General features: G+C 41.3%; 2 protein-coding genes across 3 annotated transcripts in view; one reads left to right on the top strand and one right to left on the bottom strand.

Moving 5' to 3' along the window:
- The window catches only part of LOC115184050 (phospholysine phosphohistidine inorganic pyrophosphate phosphatase-like), a 13351-nt gene extending 5458 nt beyond the window's left edge, over positions 1-7893 (bottom strand). The window contains exons 1-6 of the mRNA XM_029745046.1: positions 7714-7893; positions 3840-4027; positions 2765-2918; positions 1171-1234; positions 746-838; positions 593-617 (exon numbers count right to left, since the gene is read on the bottom strand). Coding sequence (XP_029600906.1) covers positions 593-617; positions 746-838; positions 1171-1234; positions 2765-2918; positions 3840-4027; positions 7714-7844 — 655 coding nt within the window. The 5' untranslated portion in view covers positions 7845-7893. The remainder of the gene's footprint in view (positions 1-592; positions 618-745; positions 839-1170; positions 1235-2764; positions 2919-3839; positions 4028-7713) is intronic.
- An 8370-nt stretch (positions 7894-16263) lies between these two features.
- Positions 16264-18959, top strand: part of LOC115184051 (ornithine aminotransferase, mitochondrial) — a 40234-nt gene continuing 37538 nt past the window's right edge. The window contains exon 1 of one of the 2 annotated variants that reach the window (XM_029745047.1): positions 16264-16406. The gene's annotated coding sequence lies outside the window, so the exon portion shown is untranslated. Of the gene's footprint in view, positions 16412-18959 lie in introns of both variants that reach the window. The other variant, XM_029745049.1, reaches the window with a different exon arrangement.

Raw genomic sequence — 18959 nt, forward strand, 5'->3', positions numbered from 1 at the left:
GAGAGAGAGAGAGAGAGAGAGTAGAGAGAGAACACAAGCACAAACACAAGCAAAATGCAGTGCTATCTGGCCCTAAATCGACAGTACACTATGGCTAATATTGACCATGGTTACTGATCAAAACCTTAGAAAAACCTTGACAAAGTACAGGCTCAGTGAGCACAGCCTTGCCATTGAGAAGGGTAGACACAGGAAAACCTGGCTCCCTGTAGAGGAAAGGCTGTGCAACCACTGCACAACAGCAGAACCTGAGACGGAGCTGCATTTCCTGACAAAATGTCAAAAATATAAAACAATTAGAGAGTGTCATTTCCCCAAATTTGAAATCCTTATTCAAGGTTTTTAAAGACCTCTCTGATGAGGATAGGCTACCCATCCTGTTGGGGGAGGACGCAGAGAGCTGTGGGTTGGCAGCGCACTACATTGCTGCCTGCCATAAGTTGAGGGACAGTGTCTGACAGACCAATAAACCTGCACATGTCCTCAACTGTATGATTATTGTTATTGTTGAATGTATGGTTATATTGACCGTTGGTTATTGTTGTTACTGTTGTCCCGTTGACAATTTTTGATTCTCATTTTTATTTATTTTTTATATTGTAAATATCCAAAGTAAGCTTTGGCAATATGTACATTGTTACGTCATGCCAATAAAGCGAATTTAATTGAATTGAGAGAGAGAGAGGATAGCTCAGAATCCTTATTAAATGAATGTATTTGCGCTGGATTTGTTTTTAAAACCTACCTGGTGTGACTGAATCCCCATGTCATCCAGAACCTTCTGAAAGAACATGGGGTCTGGCTTCCCAATGACCTCAGCTTCTACATCGCAGGCATACTGACGGAGAGAAACACAAAGACCGCTGACAAAACAGAGATGACCACAAGTTCCCACAAAGGTCTGGGGGAGATATCAACGGGCTTTGACTTAAAAATAAATACAAATTTTAAAAAAGAATAGGTGAGTTTATTAGTATTAATTATTGTATTTTTGTATATATATATATAATTATTATTTTACACGCTCGTCTGTTACTGTCACTTTGTCATATTGTTGTCTAATATATTTTCATTTTTGTTTTGAATGTTCATAATTGGAAAATGCAAAAATAAAATACATATATATTTTTTTAACTCAGCTACTCTGTGTGTGTAGCGTAAACCACCCACCTCCAATGCCTTCATGTAAACCCCAACATCCAGTTTCAAGCCATCGTCCTCTTTGTAGTACTTCCTGTAAAGATCACACAGTGGACCTCAGGGTTAAAGTACAGCTGAAGGTAACTTCCTGTAAAGATCACACAGTGGACCTCAGGGTTAAAGTACAGCTGAAGGTACCTTCCTGTAAAGATCACACAGTGGACCTCAGGGTTAAAGTACAGCTGAAGGTAACTTCCTGTAAAGATCACACAGTGGACCTCAGGGTTAAAGTACAGCTGAAGGTAACTTCCTATAAAGATCACACAGTGGACCTCAGGGTTAAAGTACAGCTGAAGGTAACTTCCTGTAAAGATCACACAGTGGACCTCAGGGTTAAAGTACAGCTGAAGGTAACTTCCTATAAAGATCACACAGTGGACCTCAGGGTTAAAGTACAGCTGAAGGTAACTTCCTGTAAAGATCACACAGTGGACCTCAGGGTTAAAGTACAGCTGAAGGTAACTTCCTATAAAGATCACACAGTGGACCTCAGGGTTAAAGTACAGCTGAAGGTAACTTCCTGTAAAGATCACACAGTGGACCTCAGGGTTAAAGTACAGCTGAAGGTAACTTCCTGTAAAGATCACACAGTGGACCTCAGGGTTAAAGTACAGCTGAAGGTAACTTCCTATAAAGATCACACAGTGGACCTCAGGGTTAAAGTACAGCTGAAGGTAACTTCCTATAAAGATCACACAGTGGACCTCAGGGTTAAAGTACAGCTGAAGGTAACTTCCTGTAAAGATCACACAGTGGACCTCAGGGTTAAAGTACAGCTGAAGGTAACTTCCTGTAAAGATCACACAGTGGACCTCAGGGTTAAAGTACAGCTGAAGGTAACTTCCTATAAAGATCACACAGTGGACCTCAGGGTTAAAGTACAGCTGAAGGTAACTTCCTGTAAAGATCACACAGTGGACCTCAGGGTTAAAGTACAGCTGAAGGTAACTTCCTATAAAGATCACACAGTGGACCTCAGGGTTAAAGTACAGCTGAAGGTAACTTCCTGTAAAGATCACACAGTGGACCTCAGGGTTAAAGTACAGCTGAAGGTAACTTCCTATAAAGATCACACAGTGGACCTCAGGGTTAAAGTACAGCTGAAGGTAACTTCCTGTAAAGATCACACAGTGGACCTCAGGGTTTAAAGTACAGCTGAAGGTAACTTCCTGTAAAGATCACACAGTGGACCTCAGGGTTAAAGTACAGCTGAAGGTAACTTCCTATAAAGATCACACAGTGGACCTCAGGGTTAAAGTACAGCTGAAGGTAACTTCCTATAAAGATCACACAGTGGACCTCAGGGTTAAAGTACAGCTGAAGGTAACTTCCTGTAAAGATCACACAGTGGACCTCAGGGTTAAAGTACAGCTGAAGGTAACTTCCTATAAAGATCACACAGTGGACCTCAGGGTTAAAGTAGAGCTGCAGGAATATCTTTCTGAATAAATCAGGCCTTTATTACTGGGTTGTTACTACAGGATAATAGCATTATTATCCAGTAATAAAGTGTGTATATGAGTGTGTATATGAGTGTGTATAGTGTGTATATGACGGCACCTACCCTCGGCCCAGAGAGAACAGTACTGGTTTCTCCAGCGCTATCAGAACTCTGAAGGCATCGTTGAGGTTCTGGTAGGAGAACTTCTCTGCCGCGTCTCCTATGACAACACAGTTTGGGTTGGTCTTCTCAACGCTGTCGAACTCAGGGACGACACCTGCAACGAACCAAACAAACACAGTATACATGATCACTTTGCATAGAAATAGACAAATTCAGACAACATTCAAAAAAACTTTATTATCCATTAAGTAACACAGAATGGAAAATAGTCTTGGGTGCTCTGGCTTCCATTAAAAAGGAGAACAGACATAAAAACACAGACATTGAGCATGTCCATGTCAGTTCAGGAACTTATTTGGGATCTCAGTGATTTATCCCAGGAAAAGGGAAGTGGTTTTAGGCAGTAAATCCGGGTACGTGGATTCCCGCAAATCAACCCTAGTCTCCGACCAGACGGCAGCCTATTGAAGGATGCTTGCAGTTAGCGGCTGTGGTCATTGAAGACCCGGGTTGCTTTCCTTGTGAGGTTCTGTGTGTAAAGTTCCAGGGAGTTGTGGCTGTTTGTTGCCGACTAGATCTGCCCTGACTACGTGTGCCAGTTTACTCCTGTTCAGGACGGAGGGGTTCCCTCATACCAGGAGGGGACGTTGAACACTCTGAATAGCCTTCCTAAAGTCACACAGGGAGGCAGAATCAGGAAGAACAAGTGACAGGGTAATTTAGAACCAGGCTAGGTAAGAGTAGCTGTGGGTGTGTATGAAACTTCTGAGCTGTGGAAAGATTCTCTTAATGTACAATAAACATCATTTGGGGTCTCCCGAGTGGCACAGCGGTCTAAGGCATTCCATCTCAATGCTCGAGGCATCACTACAGACACCTTGGTTCACTTCCAGGCTGTATCACAACCGGCTGTGATTGGGAGTCCCGTAGGGCGACGCACAATTGGCCCAGCGTCGTCCGGGTTTGGCCGGTGTAGGCCCGTCATTGTAAATAAGAATTTGTTCTTAAACTGGACTTGCCTAGTTAATAAATAAAAGGTTAGATTTAAAAATCATGAACATGATGAATTCATTACCATCGTAGACCAGCAGGTGGGGCCGTAGCCCCCTCTCCTTCAGGACAGCCACGGCAGCCGGGGCTGGGGAGAAAACCTCACACACAGAGATATCAAAGCCCATCCTCTGTAGTTTGGCTACAAACACCTCCCGTGTGGCCTGGGTCTCGTTGGTACAGAAACGCAGCTGCAGGTCCGAGGCCTTTAGCCTGTACGGAGAAAGATTTGGACATAATCATTTTTTTTACATTTAACATTTTAGTTATTTGACAGATGTTCTTTATCCAGAGCGATTGACAGTAAGTGTATTCATCCTAAATTAGCTAGGTGAGACAACCACATATCTCAAGTCATAGTCAGGAAATGTTCCTCAACACAGTCAGTGAAAGTATGAAAACACAAGTCGAGTGTAAATTATTTTTATTTTTTTTGCGTTATGGGATTTAAATCAAGACATTTTGATAACCTCATTAATCTCATTCACCAAACACTTCCTTATATGCGCTATGCAAATGTATCCATGGGATGAGGTTTGAATACCAGCGGGTTGGAGATCTTCCGTTTTAATCAACGATACTATTCCTCCATTACACCTGCTGGGAGTCAGTCCAGGTGAGTTTACTGTTCTGATAGGGGTGATATTATAACCTTGGCAGAACAGATACATTACTAATAGAGGTGATATTATAACCTTGGTAGACTACAGATACATTACTAATAGAGGTGATATTATAACCTTGGTAGACTACAGATACATTACTAATAGGGGTTGATATTATAACCTTGGTAGACTACAGATACATTACTAATAGGGGTGATATTATAACCTTGGTAGACTACAGAACAGATACATTACTAATAGGGGTTGATATTAGAACCTTGGTAGACTACAGAACAGATACATAACTAATAGGGGTTGATATTATAACCTTGGTAGACTACAGATACATTACTAATAGGGGTTGATATTATAACCTTGGTAGACTACAGAACAGATACATTACTAATAGGGGTTGATATTAGAACCTTGGTAGACTACAGAACAGATACATAACTAATAGGGGTTGATATTATAACCTTGGTAGACTGCAGAACAGATACATTACTAATAGGGGTTGATATTATAACCTTGGTAGACTGCAGAACAGATACAGTAAAACCACATTCTCTACTTGACTCTGAACTAGAGGTCGACCGATTAATCGGAATGGCCGATTAATTAGGGCCGATTTCAAGTTTTCATAACAATCGGTAATCGGTATATTTAGCCACCGATTTGCCGTTTTTTTTTTTTACACCTATTTAACTAGGCAAGTCAGATTAAGAATACATTCTTATTTACAATGACGGCCTAGAAACGGGGGTTAACTGCCTTGTTCAGGGGGGATTCGTTTTTGAAACCTTCGGTTACCAGTCCAACGCTCTAACCACCTGCCTTACATTACACTCCACAAGGATTAACAGGCTGACTACCTGTTACGCGAGGGCAGCAAGAAGCAAAGGTAAGTTGCTAGCTAGCATTAGACTCATAAAAACCTATCAATCTTAACATAATCACTAGTTAACTACACATGGTTGATGATATTACTAGTTTATCTAACGTGTCCTGCGTTGCATATAATCGATGCGGTGCCTGTTAATTTATCATTGAATCACAGCCTACTTCGACAAACGGGTGTTGATTTAACAAGCGCATTTACGAAAAAAGTACTGTCGTTGCACCAATGTACCTAACCATAAACATCAATGCCTAACAGGAATATTTAGACTTAGTCACCCGTTAGATAAAATACGGAACGGTTCCGTATGTCACTGAAAGAAAAAAACGTTTGTTTTCGAGATGATAGTTTCCGGATTCGACCATATTAATGACCTAAGGCTCGTATTTCTGTGTGTTTATTATATTATAATTAAGTCTATGATTTGATAGAGCAGTCTGACTGAGCGGTGGTAGGCAGCAGCAGGCTCGTAAGCATTCATTCAAACAGCCCTTCGCTGTGCTTCAAGCATTGCGCTGTTTATGACTTCAACCTGGGTGGGTATAATTTGTGGAACGTTCCAACAGGAATCTATTCCAAAAACTTCATAAATAACAAGGTTTCCAAAAAAACAACGCATACAAAGTTGTATAGCGGCAGAATAAGATACCGGGTAGGGAGTGATCTATTTCATTGCGTTTTTTTCACTCATCACGTTTATTCCAAAAAATGTCTGTCCTCACATGTCTGTTTGCCTATAGACAAACATTAAGGATAACCTACGTGGTGAGTTGATGCCAATTCGGCAGCTAGTTAGCTAGGTTTGTATGCGTTGCTACTTTGTATCCGTTGTTGCTTGGCAACCTTTTACTTTACGTTTCTTGGAACAGATTCCTGTTGGAACGTTCCACCCCTTCAAGCCTATCAACTCCCAAGATTAGGCTGGTGTAACCGATGTGAAATGGCTAGCTAGTTAGCCGGGTGCACGCTGATAGCGTTTCAAACGTCACTCGCTCTGAGACTTGGAGTAGTTGTTTCCCTTCCTCTGCATGGGTAACGCTGCTTCGAGGGTTGCTGTTGTCGATGTGTTCCTGGTTCGAGCCCAGGTAGGAGCGAGGAGAAGGACGGAGGCTATACTGTTACACTGGCAATACTAAAGTGCCTATAAGAACATCCAATAGTCAAAGGTATATGAAATACAAATCGTATAGAGAGAAATAGTCCTATAATTCCTATAATAACTACAACCTAAAACATCTTACCTGGGAATATTGAAGACTCATGTTAAAAGGAACCACCAGCTTTCATATGTTCTCATGTTCTGAGCAAGGAACTTAAACGTTAGCTTTTTTACACGGCACATATTGCACTTTTACTTTCTTCTCCAACACTGTGTTTTTGCATTATTTAAACCAAATTGAACATGTTTCATTATTTATTTGAGGCTAAATTGATTTTATTGATGTATTATATTAAGTTAAAATAAGTGTTCATTCAGTATTGTTGTAATTGTCATTATTACAAAAAAAATTAAAATAATAAACCGGCCGATTAATCGGTATCGGCGTTGAAAAATCATAATCGGTCGACCTCTACGCTGAACCAAAAAAACAACCCCAGCAGAGAAATAGAAACAAATCCAATCATTAAGCTACAATGAATCTCTGCATGTGTCGTCCCCGAAAGGACATTCAGCTGATCTGCACGTTTACACACTTTATTGGATTGTATAAATAATGTATTCAGTGCTTCAGTGAGTGACAGCTCTGAAGGAATCTTGCCACCAGTTTTGAATGTTTGACATTAGGAAACACATCAGACTGACCCAAAACCAGACTCACACTGAGACTCCCCATAACATAGTTAAACAACATTCAGAACCTAACTCGACCCATGTAATAGAAGTGTCATATAGCTGTTGTAGAGCTGTAATAAGCTGTATTAGAGCTTCCTGTTTCTGCAGTATATCATGTGTTCTGTTGCTACATTTCAATATGAATTTCATCTAAAGGCTAAATCGTTGTACCCCATCGTTGCTGATGTATAAACCTCACTTTCTCACTGCTTCTACCTATAAAACGCCACACGTCTAAAGACTTTGAATGGAAGCTTTCCAACTGGGATTCGGCCATACAGAAAAAGAGTGAAAAGTCAAAAAGAGTTGGCTAGAAACTGATGAGCTCAATCCCCAAACCAGAACAACCCCACAGCCGCTTCACTGCTGGCTGCCGGTCGGCAATAGATTTGACCCGTTCAGGCATGTAAATTATTAGTTCTAATCAAATACATGTAACATTTCTATCTGAAGGAGTCTAGTTAATATGTTTACACTCGGACCCACTGTCCCGAAACAGTGTCCGTCCTCTGAATGCCACTGGGTACAGCTCTCTACCTAGTAGCCTACCTAACCTCCTCACCTTTTCACCGCTTCTACGGAGCCTGGAATTGGAGAGCCGCCGTCTTCCCCGGCATCATATAACACGCCGCACATGTCTAAAATCACACCTTTCAAACTTTTGACGGATTCTTCCCAGCTGGTAGCCGCCATGACGAAAAAAGTGACACAGTGAAAGAGCTGATTCTTCTTCTTCTACTTCTGGATCGTAATCCAACTTTTAGGTGCTTACATCGCCACCTACTGTACTGGAGTGTGAGGCCAGTCACAGCCGACCTACATTCAATTATCTTTATTATTCCTGTTCCTCTAAGACATTGAAATAGCGCCCTAGACACCATCACCTACACTCATTAAAACCCACTACCCCCATTCCACTACTTTGATCCTATCTGTTCCTGCACCAGGCCAACAACCTGGGAGGACAGGACACCACCACTCATTAAAACCCACTACCCCCATTCCACTACTTTGATCCTATCTGTTCCTGCACCAGGCCAACAACCTGGGAGGACAGGACACCACCACTCATTAAAACCCACTACCCCCATTCCACTACTTTGATCCTATCTGTTCCTGCACCATGCCAACAACCTGGGAGGACGGGACACCACCACTCATCATAGGCGGAAATCCCAGGGGGGACGGTGGGGACACGGCCCCCCCATCCTGGGAAAAATATGATTTGTCCCCCCCAATATATCACTGTAAACATAACTATGTAATTTCAATCATATTAATAATACGCAATGAAAGCACTTGTGCTGATTATAGACACTTAATAGCGCGTTTTTTAAGTTTCAAAAGATTGCGACCCCCCCCGCCCTTTGCATCACAATGGTTTGATCCACTGCCAGTTCCTTAGTTGGCAAGGTAACAGAGGGTTAGTGTCTACTGTCTGAAAGGCACTCAATGCATGTAACTGACGGGCACTGCGTTCATCCACCTCTGGCCTGCTGGCCCCCCTACCTCTGAGGAAGCACAGTTCCCGCTCAGCCCAGTCAAAACTGTTCGCTGCTCTGGCACCCCAATGGTGGAACAAGCTCCCTCACGACGCCAGGACAGCGGAGTCAATCACCACCTTCCGGAGACACCTGAAACCCCACCTCTTTAAGGAATACCTGGGATAGGATAAAGTAATCCTTCTAACCCCCCCTCAATCGCGCCATAGCAATGTTTTGTTATATGTTGGCAGGGTTCACACACATATTAGCTGAATTTGCAGAGCTAGCGCGCAAACTAAAGCAAACATTAACTATCAAGCTAGTTAATAACTTAAAAACGTATCTATTCCATTTAATGTGGCGTCGTCAAAGATGGAATCTTTGCTATTGTCAGTTTATTCCAAGGTCATCCGGCAGCTGTAAGTTAGTGCTTCGACGTCCCTGTGATGAGGTTAGCGATAAACTGAAGTCCAAACTGAACAGAACTACACTCTCTTCTACCATTTGTCTTAAATATATTTAATGGTCTCATTGCAAAAGCTAAATTGTCGCTAAGGAACTTTTTTTATTTTATTTCACCTTTATTTAACCCGGGTAGCAAAGATTATAGCAAACACCACTGAAACGGAATTGGTGCTCACTAGCTTTGCAAATTCAGCTATTGTTGGAAGCCAGCCGATATGAAACAAACTATATTAAAATTACAAAAGGTTGCAACATATGTTGTGTAAATGGTGAACTCATACAGCTGGCAACTCTTGTCACTGCAATCCGTTTCACATTTGCTAGCTACCTTTTAGATCGAAGCCCATATAGAATGATAGAAGATGATAGAAGCCCATCTCCTACTGTAAATAACCTACACACTGTGTGTGTGTGTGTGTGTGTGTGTGTGTGTGTGTGTGTGTGTGTGTGTGTGTGTGTGTGTGTGTGTGTGTGTGTGTGTGTGTGTGTGTGTGTGTGTGTGTGTGTGTGTGTGTGTGTGTGTGTGTGTGTGTGTGTGTGTGTGTGTGTGTGTAGCCAGCCAGGAAGAACCAAAGTAAGAACCCTAGTAGCCTAATATCTCAAAGACAAGTTGATAAAATGTTCATAAGAAAGAAGTGAAATGCTAATGGAATTGTTTCACAATGATGTCATTAGGCAGAGCAGGCAACAGATGGCACACAGACAGCAGAGCTGGGGACAGATATACAGGGACAGACTGGCAGAGACAGGGAGTCTCAGGTAAGTTTGTTGAGTCTTTGTTTGGCAACATTATGAAAGGTTCTCAATTTTGTTTAACTTGTAAAATAGGAACATAATTGGAAAATGCCATGGATACCCCCACTCTCAACTTAAACTGGTGACTGAACTAAGATTTGTTAAAGGCAATGGTATTGCGGTTGTGATTAGTTGTGTAGTTTTGGGTACCGGTAGTTAGGAGTACGGCAAACACCTTATTTCTTTTCTAGGAGACAGAATGTGAGTCAGTGAGGGTGGGGAAAGGGAAAGAGACTTCAGAGGACAGTGTCACAGCCACGGCAGGACCAGGTGTCACCCTTGTTGCCAGCAGCACCAGTATAGGGGACAGTGGCACAGCATTGTCCAGTTACCTCAGTGATGGCACAAACCCATATCAGCCACACCCACAATTTATAGAACTGCAAACTCTTGCCAACAAGAGTTTTGACATTTCAAGAGAACTGGTTTCACAATTTCCCCTGGCTACATTATAATCCATCAATAAAAGGAGTGTTGTGTTTTCACTGTAGCCAAGGGTGTCGTAGGGATTGGACCAAAACGCAGCGGGAACATGTGAACTCATCTTCTTATTTTATTAAAGAAGGAAAACAAAAGAAACACATATACAAAAACAACAAACAACACTAAACAGTCCCGTCAGGTGCACGAACACAAAACAGGAAATAACTACCCACAAATCCTATAGAACAAACACCCCTCTTAAATAGGACCTTCAATTAGAAGCAACTAGGAGCAGCTGCTTCCATTTGAAGGTCAACCCAACAAACACCACATAGAAATAGACATACTAGAACTAACATAGAATTAGACTAACAAGAACATAGCCCAACAAACCCCGAAACACACTAAACAAACACACCCCTGCCACGTCCTGACCAAACTACAATAACAAATAACCCCTTATACTGGTCAGGATGTGACACAAGGGTTTTCAAGCCAGCCATCTTTTGGCCAAAGAGCAGATGCTTGCCTTCATTCGTGCAGGATTTAGGAACTGGAGAAAAGCCATTGAAAAATTCACAGCACATCAAAACTGCCAAACCCACCGCCACTTTGTAACTGTAACAACACACCAGCTAAATCCAATCAGTGTCCAGTTATCCAGCGCGTGGGGTAAACAGCAGGAGGACGCAAGGCATTGCTTGATGAAAGTTGTTAGTTCGGCGCGGCATGTAGTAAAACAGGGACAAGCCTTTAGAGGCCACACGGATGACAGTGGGAATTTATACCAGCTTTTGAAACTTAGGCCAGAAGAGGATGATCTCATTTTACTGAAGTGGTTAACAGAGCGTACCAACAATGTACACAGGCCCCAAAGCACAGAATGAAATTCTGAACATCATGGCCAATACAGTCATTCAAGGCATTGCAGCTGAGATTAGGTCTCTTCCGATTGTACAATTTTCAGTAATTGTTGATGGTACTCAAGATGTCTCTGGTGCTGAACAGGAGAGTGTCTGCCTGCGTTATGTTGACCATGACCTTGTCCCTCACGAGGAGTTTATTGGGCTATACAGGGTGTCGGAGACAACAGGCGAGGGCATTGTACAGGGTGTCGGAGACAACAGGCGAGGGCATTGTACAGGGTGTCGGAGACAACAGGCGAGGGCATTGTACAGGGTGTCGGAGACAACAGGCGAGGGCATTGTGAAAGTGACAACTGTTGTGTTGTTGAGGCTCAATTTGCCCATGTCTGGCTTACGTGGGCAGAGTTACGATGGTGCCTCAAACATGGCAGGAAAAATACACAGGTGACCAGGAAATTGTGAGAAGGTGTAACTGATGTGAAATGGCTAGTTAGTGGTGGTGCGCGCTAATAGCATTTCAATCAGTGACGTCACTCGCTCTGAGACTTGAAGTAGGGTTTCCCCTTGCGTTGCAAGGGCCGCGGCTTTTGTGGCGCGATGGGTAACGATGCTTCGTGGGGTGTCAGTTGTTGATGTGTGCAGAGGGTCCCTGGTTCGAGCCCAGGTTGGGGCGAAGAGAGGGACGGAACCTACACTGTTACACTAGTCCCGGATGTTTGCGTATCGTGTTCAGCCAATAAGGTTGCAGCAGTTTGCATGTACAGCCAGCTGCGTGGATTCCCTTCGAACGGTAAAATGAAACGACTCAATTTCACCATGTGCCGAGTCACTGAGTCTCCAGCATTCAGGGAGGGAGACACATCAGGAAAGCAAAAGCTTTATCTAAAATTAGTAGAGGCGAGATTGTTATGAAAGTGATCCTTTGTTAAAGTTTAGAATATATTTTATATAGTAGCCTAGTGGTTAGAGCGTTGGACTAGTAACCGAAAGGTTGCAAGATCGAATCCCCAAACTGACAAGGTAAAACTCTGTCGTTCTGTCCCCACTGTTTCTAGGTCGTCATTGTAAATAAGAATTTGTTCTTAACTGACTTGCCTAGTTAAATAAAGGAAAAATATATGAATACAAGTTTTGTATTTGGACCCTTGAGAAAGGAGTCGGGGGCAGTTGAATCAGTGAAGATATCCTTTAGAGGGCTTGTGATATTTGTTTGTGTTTCTTCTGACCAGAGGCAGCAGGCGCTCTGTGTCACGTAACTTGGGTCAAGATCTGTTTCTTGCTTTGCTCTTAGGTACCGCTTGACGTGCAGTAGCAGAGAAAACAGCCTATAACTTGGGTGACTGGAGTCTCTGACAATTTTATGGGCTTTCCTCTGACACCGCCTGGTATAGAGGTCCTGGATGGCAGAAAGCTTGGCGTACTGGGGCGTACGCACTACTCTCTGTAGCGCCTTACGGTCAGATACTGAGCAGTTGCCATACCAGGCGGTGATGCAAACGGTCAGGATGCTCTCGATGGTGCAGCTGTAGAACTTTTTGAGGATCTGGGGACCCATGCCAAATCTTTTCAGTCTCCTGAGGGGGAAAAGGTTTTGTCGTGCCCGCTTCACGACTGTCTTGGTGTGATTAGACCATGATAGATCGTTGGTGATGTGGACACCAAGGAACTTGAAACTCTCGACCCGCTCCGCTACAGCCCCATCGATGTTAATGGGCTTGCCTGTTTCCTGTAGTCCACGATCAGCTCTTGCTCACATTGAGGGAGAGGTTGTTGATTAGGGCAACAAGTGAGTTATGCTTCAGTAAGGTTGAATTGTTAGCGTTCATAGCAATAGTTATTAACTGTACCGCAGAAATGGAACGTAAATCACAGAGAATAGATGTTGTGGTGGCAGCTGCAGAGAAGTATTTAGGTAAACAAGATTTGACTTCAGAAGAGTTACAGGGTGTGTTGAGGGGTGGTGTCCCGTCCTCCCAGGCCATTGGCATGGTGCAGGAACAGATAGGATCAACGTAGTGGAATGGGGGTAGTGGGTTTTAATGAGTGGCAGGGGCGAAAATCTGATATCAACTTTGGAGGGGACAATTACATGAAATTTTCCTCAAGAGCAATTCCTGAGGGGGACACCAAAAGTAGCGCAGTAACACATAGCTTACATTGTAATATTTACATTTTTGTCATTTAGCAGACGCTCTTATCCAGAGGGACTTACAGTAGTGAATGCATACATTTCATACATTTTTATCTTTTTTTTTCTCCATACTGGTCCCTCCGTGGGAATCGAACCCACAACCCTGGTGTTGCAAACACCATGCTCTACCAACTGAGCCACACGGGGCCTACGGTAAATTTTATTTACCGTAGTACCGGGAATATGGTAAATGTATATTGAGGAACCATAATCACTACTACTATATAATTGATAGGTACAGTAGTTAACTGAAGCGTTGTCCCAACTTGTTCAAATGTTTAAATCATTATAATACTACTAATAATAATAGTTATAGCAGTGTTCCTTATCAGTCCTGTATGTATGCAGGTATTTGTATTTACAACCACTGTATGGGTGCAGTTTTCGTAAATACAATGAACATCTTGTCTAAAAGAATCTCCATTGAGTACCATCACAAAGTTGTTCTCCGTATTGAATTGACCTTTTAATTGTACTTGTTTTGATACATTTATATAGTCGTTAAATATGTGCCACTGGCCTGAGTCTACTACAATAGCTTTACAAGAACAAATAGCTAAAAAATAAGTACAGTTCTAAAAGCAAAATAACTACTTCAATGAATAACCCAAATAAATCAACCAAAATATCCTTCAGTATAACATGAAATAAATAATTAGTAAGTGTACTATCATGTACTAAATACTGAAAACTACTAAACAAAAAAACAAATATCATACTATACACCAGGGGTTCTCAAACCGGGGTCCATGGACCCCTAGGGGTCCCTGGTGTAATTGCAAGGGGTCCGTGAAATAAAAAAGTTTAATGAACGTATTCAATACCACAAGGTTTCCAGTAACTTCACATATAATATAGAGGGGGGGGGGGGGGGGTGGAGGTCCCTGAGGACCGCTCAAAACCTTGCCTGCCTTGCCTCAAAATATGCAGGGGTTCCAGTCCCCTTCACTGTTAAACACACTACTGAACAAAAGAACCAAACATGTGTTTGCTGGTTTCAATGGATCCAACAAATTGCTGGCAGATATTTTGAAGTAGGGGAAACCCTACTTCAAGTCTCAGAGCGAGTGACGCCACCGATTGAAACGCTATTAGCGCGCACCACCGCTAACTAACTAGCCATTTCACATCGGTTACACTAGCATAAAACAAAATCTAATGTAATCCATTTTTAGAATGGGAAGAATGTGCAAGGGTTGTGTGTTAGACTTTCACTAACGACTGTATATAGGCCACAGTATTTCACCCCTAATCCTGCCACCTTTCAATCACAATCAAAACGGACCATTTAGTTATACTTATCAATAAAGACATTTTGATTGATTTGATCATGTATGCACATGTTTTTTTAAACACCTCACTTCACATTTATCAAATAGCATACATGTATGATTCAATCTATTCAAGGGATGGTGCTCTTGTGGTAATGGTGCTCTTGTGCAATTCTGATTAGTCACCATCCACTAAACCTGATACCACTGTGTTTTGCTGAATGTCCCAGGGGCCCAGCTGCTGTTCAAACACACGTAGATTATGTTAGGTAACTCTTGCAACTTCGCTGGCTGTGTCAACATATTGATCAATTTCTGTCTTTGAAACAGCGAAGCCAGTTGAGGAGTGAAAAAAATAATCATATTGATCTTTAAAAATAACCAAAACATACATTTAATTGATTTGACATGATTTTTTTCAACATGCAAAATGAAGACTAAGCTATTCAAATCATGAACTTCGCACCTTGACATGTTTCCCATTGATTATGATGAATTTAAAAAAAGAGATCACACTTGCTCTTCTAAAGAACATAATTAAAAAAAATTAAAATAAAAAAGCTTTTATAAATACAACAAAATAGGAAACAAATAGGCAGTAGGCATGAAGGTATTTATGCGCAAATGAACACGTAGAAATGTGACCCAACATCATCGCAATGATTTGTTGATATTGCATCATTGAAGTTGGGCGTCATCCGTGCTAATGCTCAATGCCATTTAGTGCATTTTTGGACCATTTCTAAGACATGCACCACTTTCCTTTACTAATGCCGTTGCTTCTTGGAATAGTTTCACCAAGACAAACGTGATATTATATATATATATATATATATATATATATATATATATATATATATATATATATATATATATATCCACTCAATCCAAAATGAGTTTATGTTATATAGATATATTATATAGATATAGATATAATAGATAGATATAGATATGGTCTATAGATATAATAGATATAGATATGTTATATAGATACAGATATAATAGATAGATATAGATATAGAGAGTTTATGTTATATAGATATGTTATATATATATAATAGATAGATATAGATATAGAGAGTTTATGTTATATAGATATGTTATATAGATATAGATATAATAGATAGATATAGATATAGAGAGTTTATGTTATATAGATATGTTATATAGATATAGATATAATAGATAGATATAGATATAGAGAACTTATGCTATATAGATATGTTATATAAATATAGATATAATAAATAGATAAAGATATAGAGAGTTTATGTTATGTAGATATGTTATATAGATATAGATATAATAGATAGATATAGAGAGTTTATGTTATATAGATATGTTATATAGATATAATAGATAGATATAGCTATAGATATAGAGAGACAACATCTGGGGCGGGTCAGGACAGCGAACCTAAAGCAGGTGACGCAGCTGAACTAGTTCACAACAGCGACCCTAAAGCAGGTGACGCAGCTGAACTAGTTCACAACAGCGACCCCTAAAGCATTTGACGCAGCTGAACTAGTTCACAACAGCGAACCTAAAGCAGTTGACGCAGCTGAACTAGTTCACAACAGCGACCCCTAAAGCATTTGACGCAGCTGAACTAGTTCACAACAGCGAACCTAAAGCAGTTGACGCAGCTGAACTAGTTCACAACAGCGTTCGCTCCTGACTGAACACGGCCGCCGGGGGGATCTGACAAGTGGCTTTGAGGTTTTCTGGACATTAAAAAAAAACACGTTATTTTTCAACAGGTAAGGTAATATTTTTTAAATGTCATTCGAGTGAAAGTACAAGTTAATTTTGAGTATGAATATTACAATTAGTTAGCTAGCTTGGTGGCAGGAGTTTCTCCGGTTAGACAGCTCTAGCAGGCGGGTAACGGTTGCCAGGCGGCGTTTTATCACGTAACGTAGTTATAGCTAGTAGCTAGCTAAATACCATTTGGTTTAGCTGACGAATGTAGTTAGTTAGTTAAAGCTACAATTTCCAACCCAAAATAAACCATATTTCGTCGATAGCGCACAAACTGGTGAAGTTGGCTAGCAAGTTAGCATGCCATAGCTAGCCACCTCGTAACAACAGCGGCTCAGGTAGCTTCATCCCGCAACTAACTATAAATTACCATTTTATATTAGCTAATAATTTTGACGTTAACTTTTAATGTTACCGATGGCTATCTGTTACAGATGTCAGGAGTCAAAATTGTTAATATAAATGGTAATATTAAATGGATAAATGAAGGATGAAGCAACCACTCAGGTAATTTTCCATGAACTGTGACGGATAACATTAGGGTTGTTTGGTGAGGAGGGCAGTTAGCTAAATTAGACTTGTTTTCATGCTAACTAGCTAGGATTAGCATTCGCTCTGTGTCAACAGGCTCGACCTGTTTATTTTAAATGACAGATTGTTGTTGACAATGCCTATTAATTTGTGAATTGGGAGTTGCCGTGCTAACTAGCTAGGATTAGCATTCTCTCTGTGTCAACAGGCTCGACCTGTTTATTTTAAATGACAGATTGTTGTTGACAATGCCTATTAATTTGTGAATTGGGAGTTGCCGTGCTAACTAGCTAGGATTAGCATTCGCTCTGTGTCAACAGGCTCGACCTGTTTATTTTAAATGACAGATTGTTGTTGACAATGCCTATTAATTTGTGAATTGGGAGTTGCCGTGCTAACTAGCTAGGATTAGCATTCTCTCTGTGTCAACAGGCTCGACCTGTTTTAATTTAAAAAGACAGATGGTTGTTGACAGTGCTTATTTATTAGTGAATTGGGAGATGCCGGAACACATAGTGAGAGCTAGACGGGGTGCTCTGAGGTGAGGTACCCGGAACGCGTGAAGGAAAGAAAGCTGACGACGTAGCAGCGCAGAGTGAACAGCCACGTCTCTTACTATCTATGGTGGTGAAATGGACAGCGCTCTCCAAGGTGCTGGTTAATCCTTAGCAGTTTAGAAGTCACTGCAGAACACCCGGTCATACGCCAATATACTGTAATATAGAGGTGGGGTTGACACAAGTCCTTACTTCTGATGGCACATTTTTTAAAGCATCAATGTACCGCAAAAATGTTTTAGACGTCACAGCAGCACACCCGGTCATATGTAAACATACTCAACTGTGGTGCTTACAAGACCCGAATTTCATGTAATTTAATACATCGATGTAGCAGTATAACAAATATCGGGAATATAATTTTAAAATAAAATACATCAATGTAGGTTACAGCATAACTAGCTCAAGGAGACAGAGAGGCCGTTGCCTACCTACAGACTTGAAATCATTGGCCACTTTAATAAATGGATCACTAGTCACTTTAATAATGTCACTTTAAGAATGTTTACATATCTGACATTACTCATCTCATATGTACAATTGAAGTCAGAAGTTTACATACACTTATGTTGGAGTCATTAAAACTCGTTTTTCAACCACTCCACAAATGTCTTGTTAACAAACTATAGTTTTGACAAGTCGGTCAGGACATCTACTTTGTGCATGATACAAGCCATTTTCCCAGCAATTGTTTACAGACAGATTATTTCACTTATAATTCACTGTATCACAATTCCAGTGGGTCAGAAGTTTACATACACTAAGTTGACTGTGCCTTTAAACAGCTTGGTATATTCCAGAAAATGATGTCATGGCTTTAGAAGATTCTGATAGGCTAAATGACATCATTTGAGTCAATTGGAGGTGTACCTGTGGATGTATTTCAAGGCCTACCTTCAAACTCAGTGCCTCTTTGTTTGACATCATGGGAAAATCAGACTTGTAGACCTCCAAGTCTGGTTCATCATTGGGAGCAATTTCCAAACGCCTTAAGGTACCACGTTCATCTGTACAAACAATAGTACACAAGTATAAACACCATGGGACCATGCAGCCATCATACCGCTCAGGAAGGAGACACGTTCTGTCTCCTAGAGATGAACGTACTTCGGTGCGAAAAGTGCAAATCAATCCCAAAACAACAGCAAAGGACCTTGTGAAGATGCTGGAGGAAACAGGTACAAAAGTATCTATATCCACAGTAAAACGAGTCCTATATCGACATAACCTGAAAGGCTGTTCATAATGACCATCGTTATGTTTGGAGGAAAAAGGGGGAGGCTTGCAAGCTGAAGAACACCATCCCAACCGTGAAGCACGGGGGTGGCAGCATCATGTTGTGGGGGTGCTTTGCTGCAGGAGGGACTGGTGCACTACACAAAATAGATGGCATCATGAGGATGGAAAATTATGTGGATATATTGAAGCAACATCTCAAGACATCAGTCAGGAAGTTAAAGCTTG

Source organism: Salmo trutta, unplaced genomic scaffold (assembly GCF_901001165.1).
Source record: "Salmo trutta unplaced genomic scaffold, fSalTru1.1, whole genome shotgun sequence".
Lineage (NCBI taxonomy): Eukaryota > Metazoa > Chordata > Actinopteri > Salmoniformes > Salmonidae > Salmo > Salmo trutta.